Consider the following 20,405-nt stretch of genomic DNA (forward strand, 5'->3'; position numbering starts at 1 on the left):
ACCTCTACTTCCTCACTCCCACCCCTAGTTTATTTTTTCTAGAAGTACCTTTGGCTGCCTTTTAAATTTTGCAATTTTGTATAATTTGAGAATTGCATCTGAAAGTATGCTCTGTCCTATCTGGTCCTCTGGACCAGTTTCTGTCCCACCCATTGGTCCCCACAGCCACTTATGAAAGGCTAATATTAAATGTAATTGTTTGGCTGATGGCTTAGGCTATTAATGCCTCTATCTCATGCTTATAAATTAACCCATTTCTAATAGTATGTATATTGCCACATGGTTGTGGCATTATCTTAGGTGTTCTGGCGTCCTGTCTATGGTCAGCTTGCTAGCATTTCTATTGAGCCTGCTTTCTTTCTCTCTCTCTACTTGGATTTCCCCTTGCTATATTCTATCCTGCCATAGGCCAAAGCAGGTTCTTTATTAACCAATGGGAGAAATACATATTCACAGTGTATAGAAGGACATCCCACATCAGAGAATTGCTACCTGAATTTTGATATGTGAGAAATGTCACTAGTTTTTTTTTTTGATAGAGATCATATTGAATCTGTACATCTCAATGGGTTATAGGAACAATTTACAATGCTAATTCTTTCAATCCATGAGCGCTGGCTATCTTTTAAGTTTTTTCTGTTCTCTTTCATATTCTGATTAGTGTTTTCTAATTTTCATTATGGAAACCTTTCTTATCTTTGTGTGATAGCTAATGTTGGCTGTCAAATTACTCAGGGAAAGTAACCTCAGTGGAAGACTTACCTCCGTCAGGGGCCATGTCTGTGGGACATTTTCTTTAATGCTAATTGATGTGGGCCCAGACCACTGTGGGTAGTATCATCCCTAGGCAGGCGGGCCTGGGCTGTGTAAGAAAGGTAGCGGAACTGAGAACATGAGTTTCTGCCTTGGCTTTTCCTCATGATGATCTGTAACTGGTAAGCTAAACCAATCCTCTCCTACAAAAGTTTTTTATTTTGTAATTGTGTTTATCATAGTAACAGAAACCAAGGTAGAGAACTTTGATTGGGTTTGTTCTAGATTCCTTGTTTTTTATTTCTATGTTTTGGTATCTTGTATCTCCATTTTCATTTGTTTCAAGAAAATTTACATTTCTTTATTGATTTATTTATTGCTTCATTGGTTGTTCAAAATTAAGTTGTTAAATTTCCATGCATTGGTATAGTTTCCAAAGGTTTTTCTCCTTATTGGACTTTTAATTGCATGTGTTCAAAGGATAAAGCACAATTTCACTTTTTAAAAAATTTGTGAGACTTACCTTGTGGTTTGTCATATGATCTGTCCTGAGAATTGTTCCATACGCTGATGAGAAAAATGTCAACAGAAGATATTGGAAGCCATTTTGTATAGATACCTGTTAGGTCGATTTGTTCTTAGGTCTAATTCAACTCTGGCATTTCTTTGTTAACTTTTCTTTCTGGATAATCTCTTCACTGCTGAAGGCGGGTGTTAAGTCCCCAGCTATTATGATATTGGAGTTGAGTGCTTCTCTTGGCTCTGTTATTATTTGCTGTCTATATTTGTGTGCTCTAATGCTGACTAAACATACTGTGTTCTGAACTATTTCCTCCTTTTGAATCATGATGGCCTAGCTGGCTTGGAAATAACTCACAGGGTTCCACCTGCATCTGCCTCTAGGTGGTGGGATTAAAGGTGTGCACCACCCTTCCTGGCCTGACTTTTGACTTTATGTTGAGTATTTGTGTCTTCTAGGATCGAGAAGTTTTGTGTTATTGTTTCTTCTAATGTACTTTCTAACCCCTGTGGCGTTCACACGTCCTTCTTGAGCTCCCAGTAACCAGAGTATCTGCACCTTTCATGCTTGTCTCACGCTTCTTTGGGCTTTCTTCACTCTCCAGTCCATTTTCATCCTCCATTTGTGAGTCTTCAGACTCACTGTTTTTATGAAATTTAAAATATCTTCCCTCCTTTCTCCTACCTTCCCTCCTTTACCCTTCCTCCCCTCCTCTTTCTCCCTTCTTTCTTCCTTTCTATGTGTATGTGCCCATGCACATTCATGGTGCCCAGAGGACAACTTGTAGGAATTGCTTCTCTCCTTCCGCCATGTAGGTCTGAGGATTGAACTCAGGTTGTTAGGCTTGGCGCCAGACACTTTGTCTCGATCTTCTCACTGGCCCTGGTTGTTTCTTCTGTCCCATTTAGGCTTCTGTTGATGTCTTCTTTCACATTTCAAAAAAAAAATTCTCTAGTTTATTTTTGTCTCAATATTTATGTTTATATTGCTTTTATCTCTAAATTTCTCTTAGACTATTTCAACATTTCTCTTTTTTTGTCTTCAATTTTATTGACTTTTCTTAAAGGTACTGTCATGAATATGCTATCTCAGAATTCTCCCGTAGTGAGTACTGCCTGGTCGGTTTCTGGCACCTTATTTTGAATGTTTTGTTGGGTGATGGTTTCCTGAAGATTCCTGAAGCTCATTGGCATAGATATCATCTTGGCATAAGAGGATGAGCTGTTTAATCTAGTCCTTCTCCTGTGAATCTCCAGACATTCTAAGTAGGGGTTGCTTCTTTTCTCGGAGTCTATAGTCACCTCCACTATTGCAGCTCTGGATGGTGTCCAGTTTGAAATTTGCTTTGAAGTTACCATTGGCGATGTTGCCATTTCAGTCTAGAGGGCAATCAGCCCCAAGTTTGTGTCTAAGACACCATTGTCATATTCTTACTGTTTACAGTGCTAGGGAGAATTAAGCCTTAAGCTAGGTACGCATTCTGCTACTGAGCCATATCCTCAACCCGTGGTGCATTGAGGCAGGATTTTGCGGTGAAGCTCAGGTTTGCTTATATTTTCCATCCTCTGTCCTCCTCTCTTCGCTTCTTGAGGGCCGAGATTACAGGGTTGTGTCACTGTACCAGTCTTTAAGTGTACTCTGTCCTCACGAGAGTCTCTCTTGGGGCCAGGGTAGGACTGGATTCCTCATTTGCACTTACTGCAGCCTTGCACTGCCGATTCTATCTGGTTTTGGGCAGAGTCACTGTAGATGGGTCAGTCTCTGGGTCCTAGGTTACACCTGTAGCCACCACTGTCATTGAGCCGTATTATATCCTGAGCCCATAGTCCACCAAGAACAATCTAAAAGTGGGCAGAACTAAGGCACACACTGTTATCAGCTTCCACCTGGTGTCTTGGTGGCCCAACACCACTACAACAATCACAGGTGATAGCCCTTTCAATGGAGCACTGTTTCTGGGGCGAGGCAATGGTAGTACAGGGAGTAGTGAAATTGTGTGTGTGTGTGTGTGTGTAGAGGGAAGTGGGCAGGGAAAGTAAGTATGATTTGGGCACTGTGTGCATTCGAAAGGCATGGAAATGGAAAATAAGGCAGAAATTGTGGGCTGTAAATTCACAGATCAGAAAGGATGCTTGATGTTATTTTAGGCAGTCATCAATTTAAATGGAGTTGCATTTACTATGTGAACATCTAGCCAGCAGCAGATTTTTGGTTTGTGTTGTTGCACAGTTGCAGATTCTTTGGGAAGACAAGACTGTAAGGAAACCGCACTGCATGCAGATATCCGTTTCACTGGGCAGTTCCTGGAGCAGGTGATCACTTGCTGAGTTATTTCTGTCATGAAATCAGAAGCACAGCTATAGCATAGACAAATTTGATCAATGGCTTCTCCGGGACCGCATGGTAGACTTTAAAAATTGTGTCTTTCAGATACTGACCGAGCTTTGTCGTTACTGGAAGACTACTGCAAAAAATTGAGAAAACCCGAGGAGCAGCTGTTGAAAAATGCTGTCCAAAGGGTGATGAGTGTTTTTAAGAGCAGCTTATTTCAAGCCTTGCTGGGTATGTATTACAAAAATTACTTACAGTCTCAATCTCCAGAATCAGGCTAAATAGCTTGAATAATGTCCTAGATAGCTAAGTTTCACACACACACACACACACACACACACACACACACACACACAAAATCTGTGATAATTTTCCTTGTTACTCAAAGGGCAGATCCTCCTCCCCTTATTCTTACTTAAAAAAAAACAATTGTAAAATATAAATGAGGGATAGATTATTGAAAAATATCAATATTGAAGGACTATTTTGTGTGGGAAGAAAAATGTACACAGGTAAGAACCTGAGTTTGCCGCAGAGTTGGGTACAGCACCAAATGTGTGGCTCCGTGCTCACAGTGAGTCTGCTGACCTTCTCAGAGCAAAGTGAAAGGGAAACCCTTAGTCTCTTTTGCTTCTTCTAGGAAAATTTAGATCCAGAATTGAAAGGTTTACTGATGAAAACTCAGTGGTTTTCAATCTGTCATGAACATAATTAGATAATCTTATCATTCTCTTTAACGATTATGAAGAAAGTCAAGGCTGTGGTTTATTAATAGATGGCTTTACATATCTTTTTTATTTTTGGCTTTATATCTTTTACATTTATTCACATATCTTTAAATTGACCATTTTAAAGAAAAAAGTAACAAGGAAAACCAATCAATCAATATTTCTCTCAAGAAAAACAAACTGAACATTAAAACAGCTCCATTAGACAGAAGACTATATTTCTTCTTATTTGTTTTCTTGCTTCAGGAACTGAGCTCAACACTTGCATGTGCTAAGCAACAGCATAATACATTTAAAAAGAAATATATGTGTCAACTAGACCTTTCGTCACATTTAAATGCTAGCATGTATTGAAAGAAAATCTAACTACAAGAGTCTATGAAGCTTGGTGTTATAATAGTTTCTGTTTTATTAATATGTTATTTATGTTTAACTATGAATATACTTAATGTCAAACCCCTACGTTTATAGTTTCATTATAATTTAAAATATTAAGTTTTAAAGAGTTGAAAATCAATTTATTGACTATAAATAGAAGTTAAAAAGCTTCATAAAATTATCTTACCTGTGGGAAAAATAATTCCTTTCATCTATTGTGGCTGGCAAGGATTAATGCAGAAGTGAATGTAATCATCTCAGCTAGTATTGAATAAAAGCAGCTCTAAACGGAGCCTCACAGAATTTAAATAAACATAACCATTAGAGAATAGTGTTTACAGAGCATTTTAAACCTCTGGTTTCTGAATTAAGTATTAATAGTATCATTTAGTTGATGATTCATAAAGGCCATTAGCCAAATGGCAATGCATCTAAATTCATTCAGATGAATGTTTAGTTGAGACTGGCTGTCTCTGGGGAGCTTGAGCTTTTGGGGACTGGCTTAGGAATAATACCGTCAGGTGGCTTAGATAAGCCTGCGTGTTTGGAACATGTCATCATTTGGTAGCACCATTACATGGATGAGTGACTAACAACTGCATTCCCCATTATTTTAAGTGAGCGGTAAATATCTTGGCCGAGAGCCTCTACTGTGGCTTGACTTTCTCTAATGAATGCTGTTATGTAATAATCGGCACACCGTGCTACTCCGGCCGGCCCTTTCATGTTTTCATGTCAGTGTTAGAGCTGGGGTGAACTCTAAATATGTAGAAGCATTATACAGCAGACACAATTTTCTGTTGAATTTTATGTGGAAGTATTGATCATTAACTTATTATTGCAAACTGTTTCACTGTGCATTTTTTATAATGTGTCCCGAAGAGGATTCGGATCTTTATAAAAGCATAGATAGGCAGCCATTGATAAGTAAGATATTGGTTTACTGTCTATAGCTTGATTTCCCCTCCTACCCTGCACCCCTTTTTGTTAGAAATAATGTAAGACTGTGGCTTTACCAATTGGTCTGATATTTGTAGAGTCAGTTCATTGAACTAATTCCCTGAGTGAATCCTAGCTACCTTCACAAACAGACTCATAATGCCAAAAGCCACACCAACAGTTAATGGAATGAAACATTTTCCCGAGGATGCTGCTGCTATAGTTACACCTGAACAGGGAACTAAAACCTTTATGAGCACACGAAAAGCGTCATTCTAGAAATAATTACTTTTGTAGTCTCTTATCACTTGCTGTACAGTATTCCCTGCAAAGCAGTAATAATGTTTTTCTAATTCTTAAACCACCATTTTATCTGATTGTGAAGGTAATACACATTTTAGAATGTTTTCTTTTGAGTAACTAAAGTTAAAGAATATAAAATCCGATGGTAAGATGGGCTTTTCATGGTGATAAATAGCAGAACAAGCCTGGAGCATGGTGAACGGTTGATGGCCTTTCTGACTTCTCCAGTTCCTTTGTTATTTACTTTGATTCCTCATTATCAGTAGCTCATGGTGGAATAAAGTACTTCAGATGATAGCAATGATCATTCACTAACAAGCAAGAACATGGCATATTTATATATGATACACACATGTTTTGCACTTATATACATAACTCAGATGTTCTTATATTTTTCTTAATATTTTGGGAGAAAGTGTTCTTCTTAATATTTTGATAGAAAAATAAGTAGCCATCGATAAGCGATTATTTTCCACTAAACACCTCCACTCCATCCTTTGTTTATCTACTTAGTTACATGCAGAGTTTTTGGGAGAAGCACAGTAGCCTATACCTGTCACTCCCAAGCACAATGCGTTTGGAGGACACTTTCATTGTTTGTGTACGCGGGTTCCTGTGGTTAAGCATCTACAAAGAGGAATTTATGAAACTTAATCTTGAAAAGACTTCACGTGTGTTTAAATTGTAAATATACTTGCTGATGAACTCTCCAATGAATGGTTTCACTAGAAGAAAGAGATTGAATTTTAGAAGATTGGGAGTCAGTTTATAGCGACTGTGCTAGAAACTGCATTTTAGATGTTAGGCTTAGGGTGACATCTTGTGGTCGGATCAGAAAGCATTGTCAAACGGATGATCACAGTTTCCAGAGTTTAAATGTAAGTTTGTAAACATTAATATTAATAAATGTTTAATAATTTTATTCATAATCATAAACAATCATTTAAAAATACTTATGTGCTAGACATTGTTCTCAGCAAAATGATGTAGTAGTGAACTGTATGGGACAATGTTTACTTTTATGGACAAATGAAGAAAATGCAGTAGGGAACAGAGGCATTCTATAAATAATTATTTAATTATTAAATTATAATGGTGTTATGAGCAGAAATCAAAATATATGCGTTTTTGCCACCTTTTTAAGTTAAAAAAAATCTATGTAATTTCCCGTTATACCAATTCTTTTAATTAATTTTTTTGTTTGTTTGTGTGTGTGCACATGGGGATGCTGGAGGAAGATTTTGGGTGTTCTGAGGTGTAACTCTGATTATTCCTTTGAAGTAAGGTTTCTCACGGAATTGGGAACTATGTTGGCAGTGGCAAACCCAGAAATCCTCCTGTCACTGCCCTTAAAATTTGGGGTTACGTGTCCACACAGCCATGCCTGGAATTTTATGTGGGTACTTGGGATTTGAACTCAGGTCCTTAAGCTTGTGCAGCACGTGCTATTACCTGGGAACCATCTTTGCAGCACCCCATTATACAAATTCTAATGTATGATAATTTCAAAAGAATTCCCATTTAAAGCACATCATGACTATAAATATGAATAATGGTATATATTTTTGTCACCCGACCATAAGAAATTTTTTTCTAGATTACAATGGATGTGAAGGATTGTACAATTATGTGAATTTGGAATATCCTGGCTCCCGTCTTTCAAAACAGGTCTCACACTATGACTCTTGTATCAGCAGTACCAATCACCCATCAACTTGTTTAGCAGAAAGCTGCTGCCCAATCAGACTCTGGAACTGGGGCTCGGCAAATAGTGTCCAAATAACTCTTTGGGGGTGATTCTGAGTCATGTGTTCTAGCCACTCAGAGAAACGCACATGGTGTTTGAATATTACTCATGAACGAATGGTACTTCTTCATTCTTACATTTTGTAAAGATCCGATTTAGTCTTTAAGAAGGTGAAAGAACTTTAAAGCGTCTGAAGTCCTTTGAGGATCCATACACTTACAAATACTGTGCACTCAAATTTACCTTTAAAATAAGCAGTGTATCTGAAATATTTAAGTGGTCCCCCCTTTGAATATTTAATTCTAGTTCCTACCTGTGTTGCTGTGAATAGAGAACAGAAAGTTACATGGAGATGCTGTCGTTAGGTCGTGTGCAATTGTCACACTCACTAGGTAATCCTTACATACGCTCCAGGGAAGCTAAACATTACGTATTACACTTTTCATTACACTTAGTGGTGTGTGTGTGTGTGTGTGTGTGTGTGTGTGTGTGCGTGTGTGTGGGTATGTGTGTGCCTGCGCACGTGTGTGTGTACATGCAGACATGTGAGTGTGTATATGCACTGGCATGTATTCTCTGGCAAACGTGGAAAAGAGAGGACAACTGTGGGTTGGACCTACATGGTTCAATTCAGGTTGCGAGGCTCCATGGCAAGGGCTAAGTCATCTCACCTGCCTCTCCAATACGTATTTATTGGCCGACATAGTGAATACCAAATTCTTGGTTACTAAAGTCTATCGCGGCGCTTTACAACTCATCTAAATAAATTGATCAGGGATATCCCAGTCGTTATGATTTGAGTAGTAATATTTCACAACGTATCTATGAAGTTTCACTTGGTTACATAGACATGTGGAGGTGGATTCTAAAAAGTCCAAATCTAGGGCCATAAAGAGAAACTATCCTTTAAAGTCAAAGTAACATTAATGCATATGCACAAATGCCCAGTCAGTGTGTGTTTGATAATTAGACTCCAGGGGCTGGACCAAAGTGGACTGATGCTGCAAAGGGATGCTTTTATATAATTCGGAGTATTGTCTCTGGAAGGCCTTGAGCTGGAAGAGAGGCTAGAGAAAGGTATTTTTCTCATCTCTTTCCTCATTCATTTACGAGACATTATTGGCCAACTGTGCCAGGTGCTATTACATGTACTTTGGAGATGCAAATTAGATAAAATTGTAAATACAGTTTATATTTACAATTCCAGTAAGTAATACAGAGGAGGAGTGGAGGCTTCTGTGAGTGACTTTCCTGGGGAAGTGGTCTTTGAAATGCTGAAAATCATACAAATACTATAGGAATTGGAGGTTCTTGGGAAAGTGGGTCTGATTGGAAGATATATTTTACACCTTTAAAATGTCCTTTCTAAGTTGGGTAGGGAGTCTCACTGGACTTTAAATTAGTAAATCAAGAATGTGAAGCATAAAACATGACTCAGACAATTAATTGTTCTAATTCCCTTTGTTAAACAGTCATAGTCTGGGCGAGATTCATTGAGAGTCTCATGCTTGGAAAGATGAAACATTTTCTGTTTGACACTTTGGGTCAAATACCATCAAGAGGTTTCAACTCCATTCTTGGCTCTTTGTGTATTACTGCAAGATTTATATCACCAGATGGCACCATTTAACTAAAGTTATGTGCTTGGGCTGCATATAACGTGGTTGCTGCTAAATGAAGAATGTTTGGGTTTGTGCTATAGCTGAAACTGGAATAAGTAATTTGCTTTGATGGTACCGGAGACTTCTCTACAAAGTTAGACAATCTGATCTGTTGTCTTTTTGGAAGCATGACCGAATCTGGTGATTTCTTCTTGGTCTGTAGAGGAAGAAAATTTGGAGCTGATCCCCGCCACCAGTATGTGGCAGCTGGCAGAAAGAACACTACAGGTTTTACCAATTTAGGTTTTCCTATAGCCAGTATGCTCATTTTACTAATATTATACCAACAAATCATTTGGTTGCTGAGTATTTTTAGGGACTTTATGCATATAATAGACAATTTTTAGATTATTTTTAGAAATAAGTCCTTTAAGATGACCTAAATTGGCATGGCAACAGTTGCTAAAGGCTGTCAACAGAGATATATTCTTTTGAGTTACATAACAAAGCAGTGTAATGTAGACAATATGCTATTATATACAGTCGTCCTAAGAAAAGAGAGTTTGCCACACGGTTAAACACTTCTCTAGTCTTTTCCTTACTTTGAAGCAGGTGCCACCCGTCTTTCCTCCTCACATTGCTGTAGAATGTGCTCAAGAGTTTCAGTGTAGCACTTCCTGTGTGGTACAATTGCTCACTGAAATGTGAGCTTCTTTAAGGCAGGGGCTGGGCTGCTTCTAATTCAGTTGGTGTGTGGCATGGAAGAACACGTTAAACTCCTTTTGTTTGAACAAATGTGTCTCAACTTCTGCTCCCTAAGGCACTATGTTAGCCCCTAGGGATTTGTTGACAAGGATATGGGCCTTGTTTCTGTGGAGCTCATGGTCCTATTAAAGGTGACACATGCCTTGAAGCAATGACTACTCTAAAAGAATTGTTCGAGGAGTTTCTTTTCCAACTCATTAAGTTCATATTATTCCGTATTAAAAATGTTCAGAAGTGGGGCTGGTGAGATGTTTCAGAAGAGTACTTCTTGCTCTTCCAGAGGACCTGAGTTTTGTTCTCAATACCCATGTCATGTAGTTCACAACTGTCTGCAATTTTTAACTCTTGGGGAATCTGACACTGCTTGTCTCCCTGTGTTCACGTGCACATATTCTCTCCAGACACATGATTAAAACGATAGAAATAAATATAAAAAAATGTTTGGAGTCAGAAGCTTAAGTAAATAGAGCTTTATTTTTATTACACAAGAAATCAAAGCTACAAGAACTTTTTGTCAACATTTCTGCAATTATTCTCATGTTTTTGCCATTGTTTTGTGTGGTCAAACATGGATCTTCTGCCATTCCAGATCCCACATTTGAGACAAGAAAGGGAGGAGAAGGGGAAAAGAACACTCCCAATTATTGTTCTATTATTACTAGAAAAGCAGAGTATCCACTACCTACATCATGTTACTTTGTCAACACATTTTGTTTAAGATATTAGATCCACCAGAACCGGGTCACCTGGTCACCTTTCTCAGGGGACTCTGAAAGAGGTAGGAGAATGTTGTCATCTTTTGTTTAAAACATACAACTTATATAAATTGTATATTTTAGCTGGGAAGAACAATCTAAATGATTTGATAAACCTGTCCTTTAAATTGGATCAGCAACTACTCTTTCAGCTGATAAGATATTGAGAACTTGTGCAGTGTATGACGAAGACACAAACAATAAAATCCTGAAATTTTCTTTCTCCGCATATGATATGTTACATTTGTGATACCACAGCGCTGGTTCCCATTTCTTCCCACTCTTTTCACCTTTCGCACTGAGTGTTGAAAAGAATTAGCGATAAGAAGGAGCAATAGAAAAAGAAGCATCCCACAAGTATCTCCTAGAAAAGGCATCCACTTATCGTGTTAGCTCTGGCTTCCAGGAAAAGCCACAAGTGATGGAGAGTTAACAATGCTCTGTGTTCATTTGTTAGCGTGTAGCCCAAAGAAACAGTCCTCCTTCATAGTTCTCTAGTCAGGAGCCAGGGAATGTGTTAGACATCTCAGGAATTCTACACATCGCAGTAACCTAGAGATTGTGGTACCAATTTATAAAAGGTATTTCCTGGATTCCTCAAGGTTCTAACTTACGTCACTTCCCTGTACACTGTTAAAATAGCAAGCCCTGTGAAATCGTAAGATTAGATTCTCTTTGCAGATGTCTAGTTCCAAATCAAGCCAACGCATGTGACTAGAACCGCCAATCACCAAAGGCGACTGAGGCTTCATTAATGGAGACAGTATTCTAGTTCCTAAAACTAGCTGCTGAATCATGAATCCCTACGAAGTTAAAGAACTTCCAATCTCATGGAGACGTATTCTAACTAAACTCCTAGAGATACATACTCCACCCGATGTCAATATTGCTTTCAGAAATCCTTGAGTTTTTTTCTTAAAAATATTTAAATAAACTTTGTTTTTTCAGAAATAAGCCTTCTGCTTTGGAAATAATTTTTGCACAAATTCTTAAAGAAAGTATTTATAGAGTTCTCTAATTGGTCAAAACCAGATGATAGTTATAAATATAAAGGCGAGTCTCAGAGTTCATTAAGTGATATAATATCATCAATAAAATCTGTTTACTTTGGGTGAATATCTCTATTTATAGTAAATTATCTATATGTGTTTACTTCCTTCATATATATTTCCTTGTACAAATCTAATTTTTAAAATAATATATCCTTTCCAAAATGTAAAGCTGTTTGGAGAAAATGTATTTTCTCCTGTAATAACCTGTTGCAGACAGAATACTTTCATTGCCCCAGTTTGTGTATTTCTTTTGTAACATGAAAGAGATGAACAGATTATATTTAGGAATATATACATTATCTATCTATCTATCTATCTATCTATCTATCTATCTATCTATATCTCCACACAATAACAATTAGCGGGAAATGTTAGGTTTAGGATTTGAAGGAGAACGGGAAGGGGTAGATGGGAGGTTTTGAAGGGCAGAAAAGGGTGGAAGAGATATTATCTCAAAAAATAAAATGACTTATCATGACATTCTGCGTAAACATGAGTGTTTACGGAGAGGATCAGTGACTGCATAGCTAGTGAAGGTCATGGGAAAGTGGATGTTAATATTCCACATTATAATTCTGTGCATTCATGTTTGAATGACTGTCATTATTTTGACTTCATTTCTTGAATCAGTTCCTTGATTTGCTTTCCAACAATAATTTCTCCATTGTATCCCAGTCATCAGATTTTATGTTTTAGTTTGCATTTTATTATATAATTCTTTCATACAACATCAATTTGAAACATCCCCCTCCCGTGTTCCCAGTTTGTTTCTTAACACTGGGCTAATCATTCTTGGATCTCATGGATTTGGTTGGCTCTGCACACTTTCCCAGTCTCTTGGATCTCATGGATTTGATTGGCTCTGCACACTGTCCTAGTCTCTTGGCTCCTTCAGTCTTCACTGTCCTCTCTCCCTGCTTAAACAGTGCTTCCTCACTGTCTTTATTCACTTGCACACCCACCTTCCAATTCATTGTTGCTCTCTATGTTGGCTAGCAAAAATCAGCTACTGCCTAAGCTCATGTTTGCTTTCTTCTATCGCTGTATACAGGCAACCAAGGGTATCAGAAGAAATATATATGACCTCTGACTGGTTTCACTGTTAAGTTTATGACCAAAAAAAGTATCTCCTTGGATAGTTTACTTCCTTATCCTCAGAATATTTTCATACCTCTGTTCTGCTCAAAGAACATACCTTGACTTCTTTAACTTCAACTGATGCCTATTCTAATTTATTGATACAATAAAAATAACCAAAAGAGACCTTCCTATTTTTTTCCTACTTATTCCCCTTACTTCCCCTTATGTGCCTCTACAGTCACCTTTGAGGAGGACTTAGGGGGACACCTGTGGGTAATTATCTTCATTAGGCTAACTGAAGTGGGAAGATCTGTCCACTGTGGGCGGCATCATTCCCTGGGCTCTGACCCTAGCCAGTACCCAAGGGAGAAAATGAGCACAAGGGTCCACTGCCCTCTTCTTCCTCACTGCAGACACTGTGTGCCTGGCTGCCTTGGCTTCTCCACCACATAGACTGCCCGTGATCTAGCGCAAATACTCTTTGTCTCCTGAGTTGCTTTCACCAAAGTGCTTTAGCACAGCAGCATAGGAACTCACGAAGACCATGATTAATAATGGTCTGTGATCACCGTCATCTTTAAAACCCACTCCCATCATGGGCCGCCATCCTTACCGCGGCTTCCCTTCTCTGCTTCTATTGGAGTCTGATCAGTGAAAGTCCGTGAGAAGGGGAGATCATTTGGTGCTCTATTCTTCCACACTTCCCTTTGGCCATGATTTTTCCATCAATGAATTATACTTATACTCACAGTTCCTCAGTGTGGACCCTCTCCCATTTCTGTGAACACCTTTGTTTTAGTAACGTTTTGTCACCATGGTAGAGTACTCAAGAAAACCACTTAACAGAGGAAGGGTTCAGTTTAACTCATGCTCTTTAGAGATTCGCAGTTTTACTCGTCCGTGGCCTCCGTCTGCTTCTGGGCCTGGCCACAGTGGGACAGAAGATTACAGTGGGGAACAATGTGATCAAGTGGCTCACCTCAAAGCAAGGCAGAGAGTGATAGGAAGGGGCCAGGATAAAATACATCTTTTAGAGACATGCCCTAAGGAGCTGCTTCCTACAAGTAGATCCTACCTCCTAGCTGACCATTCTATGTGAACTTATAGTACAGCCGTAATCTATGATGAAGTTAGTGTCCTTCCAAGGCCGTGCTCACTAGTTGGGGGCCAGGCTTTAATACACGAATATTTCGAGGCTATGCTTCCTTTCTCAAACCGTGGTAAGCCCCATGTTGGACACCATCTGTCGAGGTCCAGCCTCGAAGGTGTTTGCACATTCCAGGGTGGGAGTGTGAGGGTTAGAATTACTAAGCAAAAGGAACAGAGACATGAGAGAAATAAAAGATGGAAACACAGAACAGCATCAAGAGGGAAAGTCAATGAATACTGAAGTCATCCTCATTTATTTTCCACATGTTCCAAAAGGGAGACTTCATTAACCTGATATAAGGAATAGATAGACCAAGTATCCTGCAGGCAGCCACTCCTTAGAACCTCCTGCCAATCTCCTTGAAGGAATAAGAATGGAGCTGAATTCTGTGACTTTTTGTCAAAATGGGACAGATCTACCTCTATACTCAAAATGCTAATTGACCACACCCTAGGTCAGGATCTCTTGTTTGTAGCCACATCTGCTGTCAACAACTTTGAGAGGACAGGAATAAGCTCAAACTCTCTGATCTTTAGGCAGGGTGGAACAGGCACGTCTGTGGGCCCTGGCATCAAACTGTAGCATAGGAAAGGGTGTGAGCACTGTTTCCATTCCTTGTCTCTGCTCTCCATCCTCTGAAGTTGCTCTAAATCAGGCTTGGGCTTCATCCTCCACTCAAGGTACAAGTAGCTTAGTACCGATCAAAGCTAAGGAGACTTAATTCCATGTCAGTGATTACATAGATGAATTTCCAGGATTCATCTCATTTCTGTATAATTTGACATCAGGTTAGATTCATACACACAACTCCTTTTCTTTTTACTTCATTCACTTTTTTCCCCTTGACATTGGTGTTCTAGCCTGGCTAAGTCCTGCTACCAGCTGAGATGGATCCACACTGAGCTACCACACAAGCTGATTAATTTCTTACATGTATACGTGTATTTGCAGTGCCGGAACTAATGCTATGACACAGCGTGAACACAATTATGTTAATTCACAGTTAGATAAGTGACTTGTTCTCTTTTGCTTTAACCAAGCTTTATTTTTAGTTAATTTTTTTCCCCACAATATATTTTGATCATGGTTTGCCCTCCCCCAGTTCTGCTCAGATCCTCTCTATCTTCCTACCCACCCAGCTTCATGTTTCCCTCCTTCAAAAACAAAACCAAAACAAAACCAAAATCAAACCAACCAAACAGAAAGCCATTAAGGCACAGATACCTGTCTTAGTTACTGTTCTGTTGTTGTGAAGAGATATCATGACCATGGCAAGTCTCTCTCACTCTGCCTTCTTCCTCCCAGCATTCTGTTTAGTTTTCCTCACCTACCTAAGTTCTGCCCTATCAACAGGCCCAAAGCAGTTTCTTTGTTCATTAATTGTAATCACAGCATACAGAGGGAAATCCCACATCAACTGAAAGTTGCTAATAGATTGGGTTCTAGGTATGAGAAAAAACAGTGAAGTCAAGCATAACTTATTTTTCTTTTCCCCTCCAGGTAGCTGGAATTCTCAATTTTAGAGGCAGAGAATTTCAGGAAAGACACTTATTAGGATGGAGAGAAGGATAAGGCTGAAAGTCAGGATAATTAAGTAAACAGTTGCATATAGAAATTTTGTGTAACAGGGAAATAGCAAAGATAGAAATTTTAAATTTGGAAGAACTAGTATTATTACAACTAACATTTAAAGACCTAAAACCATGAGATTTGAAGGAGAGGCAAGAGGGTATAAAATATATGCAAATATGAATATTTTAATTAAATTGTCTGAAGTATGTAGTATTCACAATTGAAATAATTAAAATTATTTTTGTGAAATTTTATGCAAAATAGTTCATTAAAATTTCATACAGAAGTAGTTGAGTGGAGAGCAACATTTTATTAGATTTTACTTTTTGTAAATTAAAAATTAATCTCTTAGTTTCTTGAATATAAATTACTAGATAAAAACATTAGCTTAAATGACTTGAGCTCCAGCTTCCATAAATAGTAGCAATCTGGGATCTAGCTTCAAATTTCAATGAGGCCATAGTTATTCAAGCATATTAAGGACCTCCTCACTTATTAGTGCAAATGATTTTAACATTCAATCTTTGGGGAAATGATTTAATTAAGATCATTTCTAATGTGACAAAATACCAGATAGATGATTTTTTTGACTTGTCAGATACCTTGTCTGCCAATCCGGGAAGAGTAGTATGTAAGTTAAGAATGAAAGGGATATTACAAATAATACTGCTATGAACATAGTTGAACAAATGCTTTTGTCATATGATAGGGAATCTCTTGGGTATATTCCCAAGAGTGGTATTGCTGGGTCCAGGGGTAGGTTGATCCCGAATTTCCTGAGAAACCGAAACACTGATTTCCAAAGTGGTTGCACAAGATTGCATTCCCACCAGCAATGGATGAGGGTACCCCTTTCTCCACAACCTCTCTAGCAAAGGCTATCATTGGTGTTTTTGATTTTAGCCATTCTGACAGGTGTAAGATGATATCTCAAGGTTGTTTTGATTTGCATTTCCCTGATTGCTAAGGAGGTTGAGCACGACCTTAAGTGTCTTTGGCCATTTGAACTTCTTCTGTTGAGAATTCTCTGTTCAGTTCAGTGCCCCATTTTTTTAATTGGGTTAATTAGCATTTTAAAGTCTAGTTTCTTGAGTTCTCTATATATTTTGGAGATCAGACCTTTGTCTGTTGCGGGGTTGGTGAAGATCTTCTCCCAGTCAGTAGGTTGCCTTTTTGTCTTAGTGACAGTGTCCTTTGCTTTACAGAAGCTTCTCAGTTTTAGTAGGTCCCATTTATTCCATGTTGCCCTTAATGTCTGTGCTGCTGGGGTTATACCTAGGAAGCGATCTCCTGTGCCCATCTGTTGTAGGGTACTTCCCACTTTCTCTTCTATCAGGTTCAGTGTGTTCGGACTGATATTGAGGTCTTTAATCCATTTGGACTTGAGTTTTGTGCATGGTGATAGATATGGGACTCTCTGAACATGGCGAGCAATGAGGGCTGATGAGAAGCCAAGGACAATGGCACGGGGTTTTGATCCTACTTCATGTTCTGGCTTTGTGGGAACCTAGCCAGTTTGGATGCTCACCTTCCTAGACATGGACGGAGGGGGGAGGACCTTGGACTTTCCACAGGGCAGGGAACCCTGACTGCTCTTTGGACTGGAGAGGGAGGGGAAGAGGAGTGGGGGGAGGGGAGGAAGGGTGGGAGGAGGGGGAGGGAAATGGGAGGCTGGGAGGAGGCGGAAACTTTTTTTTTCCTTTTCTCAATAAAAAAAAAATGAAAGGGATATTTTGAAAGGAGTTGAGGTTTCTTAGAGAGGCTATAGGATAGCTGGGTATTAGATTCAGAAAAAAAGGCAGGAAACAAGGCCACCATAGCAATATTTCCCACAAAAAAGAGGGAGACGGGCATTGCGCTCTGACCAGTGGTTCCTAGTCCAACACTATCTATCGTATGCTGGTTCCTTCCCTTCCAGGTTATGTTAGGGCCACCATCCCAATCTTGTCAATCACGCTGTGAAGACTGAGAGTCCTTGCATGGTGAAGAACTCTGCAAATGCTTCCCCCACCTTGATAAACAGTTAATAATTTTGTATGGAAATGGGTGTGGTAAGGGTAAGGGGTAGCCTGTCAGTTATTGTATGCAGTAGAGTGAGGGCGATCTGAAGCCAGAAGGCCTAGGGTTAAATGAGGATGAATGTAACTTATAAAGCATTCAGTGCACAGATGTAGTGAGTAGAAGTGTGTCTGTGTGTGTGTGTGTGTGTATGTATGTGTGCGTGCGTGTATGTGTGTGAATGCGTGTGTGTCCTTTGTGCATTTCTAATGTGTGTGCGTGCGTGTGCATGTGTGTGTTTGTGTGTGTGTGTGTGTGCGCATGCGTGTGTGTATGTGTGTGTGTGTGCGTGTGTGTATGTGTGTGTGTGTGCGTGTGTGTATGTGTGTGCGTGTGTGTATGTGTGTGTGTGTGCGTGTGTGTATGTGTGTGTGCGTGCGTGTGTGTATGTGTGTGTATGTGTGTGAATGCGTGTGTGTGTCCTTTGTGCATTTCTAATGCGTGTGCGTGCATGTGTGTGTGTGTGTGCGCGTGCGTGTGTGTGTGCGTGTGTGTGTATGTGTGCGTGTGTGTATGTGTGTGTATGTGTGTGTGCGTGCGTGTGTGTGTGTGCGTGTGTGTATGTGTGTGTGCGTGCGTGTGTGTGTGTATGTGTGTGTGTGCGTGCATGTGTGTGCGTGTGCATGTGTGTATGTGTGTGAATGCGTGTGAATGCGTGTGTGTGTCCTTTGTGCATTTCTAAGAGGTTTGGCTCAGACAAGTAAGCTTTCCTGCATTTACCTCATTTCCCTACATATACCGTGAAGCGTATCCCACCTATCTCTCTGTGAGGGAAGAAACTCTGAAATAGAGATGAGTGGGATATAACTTCATGGTGGGTGAAGGTGGGTGTGATGGGGCAAGAAGAAAATGATAAGTACTTAGGTAAAGGAAGAATGGAAATCAACCAAGCCAAAATTGCAAAAACCCTTGATTATTTTAAAGACATAAGAACCTAGCATATTTCGAATCTCAAAGGACAATTTTTCTCCATTTTCTTCTAATATGTCTGGCACAGATTCAAAAGTAATTTCCACTGCACCATGAGAAAAGTGTTGTTCTCAGCTCCCTTTTAAAATTATGGTTATATGCTACAAAACAATGCAATTATTGTAATTTTCTAAATTTTGTGAAAATATAAACCTATACATCTCAGAAACTAACTGAAACCTAAAAATAAAAACATCTGCAGAAATCTGTGGCTGGAACACTTTAACTGTGTATTTTTTAATTCTAGGTGTCCCAGTGAGTATGAAGTGGTATATTATGGTCTTAGTGTTTCTCTAATGATGCATGGTAGTGGGTGCCTTCTGTGCCAACTAATCACTCTTATTTGTTCTTCGGTGAAGTAGGTCTCCAAATCTCCTGTCTATGTCTTACTTAGGGTTTCTATTGCTGTGAAGACTATGATCATAGCAACTCTTTTTTTTCCATGATATTTTTATTGATTATTTGGGATTTTTACATCATGAACACCAAGCACACTCACCTCCTGTAGTGATACAAGAAGCAGCGGGCTGCATTCCCACCCGGATCCCGGTTAGCTTACCCCCAAAATAATTACGTGGAAACTGTATTCATTTAAACACTGCTTGGCCCATTATATCTAGCCTCTTCTTGGCTAACTCTCACATCTTAATTAACCCATTTCTAATAATCTGTATATCACCACTTGACTGTGGCTTACTGGGAAGATTCTAACCGATGTCCATCTCAGGCCAGAGCTTTATGGAGTCTGCCTGACTCTGCTTTCTTTCTCCCAGAATTCTGTTAGGTCTACTCCAACCACCTAAGGGCTGGCCTATCGAAAGGCCAAGGCAGTTTCTTTATTAACTAATGGATATGGGTCTGAGCCCATTTTCCCCTAATTTCTGGGTTTGGGTGTTAATACCATCTGAAGTAAATGCAAATATAAAACTAGGAAGGTTTAAAGAAGTAAATGGATTGCTTATTGGTGTACCTAGCCATCATACCCTTAATATCGTAATATTTTGATGTAAAATTTTTAAATATTTAAATTCATGCATATGAAGATTTGACCACCTATTTCTTATGTACTTATCTGGTTGATATTTGACTATTTCTGTCTCTTTTTAAATGTCCTTGGACTAGAACTGATTTTTGCTTCTCTAAACATTCATTTGGTGTTGGAATTATTTATTGTGACATTTTTGGCCATGAAATGTCATGTCGAATGATTGTGGTAGCACACAGAAGCAGAGAATGAAGAATCGTAGACTCAAGACCTAAGATTTAAAAGAGACTTTTGAGAGCATTAAATCTACCTCTGAACGAGCTAATGGACAGGTCAACATTCTCTCCACTGTCCACGCCATAAAATATGCAACCCTACAAAGAAAGAAAAAGCTGATTTTGAGGATATGAATGCTTACTTTAAAAGTTAGAGCCTTTCACACAGTTATGTGTTAATTTTCTGTTGCTATGGCAATATGCCCAAGACAACCAGTTTTTAAGGAAGAAAGATATCTTTGAGTCCACATTTGCATAGTGGTTGCTTAGTTCTGTCACTTGGGGTCTACAGCGAGGCAGAAATCATGATAAAAAGCACATGGTAGAACAAAGCTGCTCATTTCCTGGTGACCATGAAGGACCACTGACAGGATCTGTAGGTGTGGCCAATCCAGTCCTCTCCACTATGCCTCCCAGGAGCATGCCTTTCAACTAGGCCCCTCC

At 39.1% G+C, this 20,405-nt stretch overlaps 1 protein-coding gene across 6 annotated transcripts in view; it reads left to right on the forward strand.

Moving 5' to 3' along the window:
- The window catches only part of Dlg2 (discs large MAGUK scaffold protein 2), a 1,645,338-nt gene that overhangs the window by 17,593 nt on the left and 1,607,340 nt on the right, over positions 1 to 20,405 (forward strand). For all 6 annotated transcript variants that reach the window (XM_041643707.1, XM_041642302.1, XM_041642110.1 and 3 more), the window contains exon 2: positions 3,704 to 3,835. In XM_041643707.1, the coding sequence (XP_041499641.1) occupies positions 3,704 to 3,835 (132 nt within the window). The remainder of the gene's footprint in view (positions 1 to 3,703; positions 3,836 to 20,405) is intronic.

This window comes from Microtus oregoni, unplaced genomic scaffold (genome assembly GCF_018167655.1).
Source record: "Microtus oregoni isolate MIOR12 unplaced genomic scaffold, Mior012 000000F_ref0000247, whole genome shotgun sequence".
NCBI classification, from domain to species: Eukaryota; Metazoa; Chordata; class Mammalia; order Rodentia; family Cricetidae; genus Microtus; species Microtus oregoni.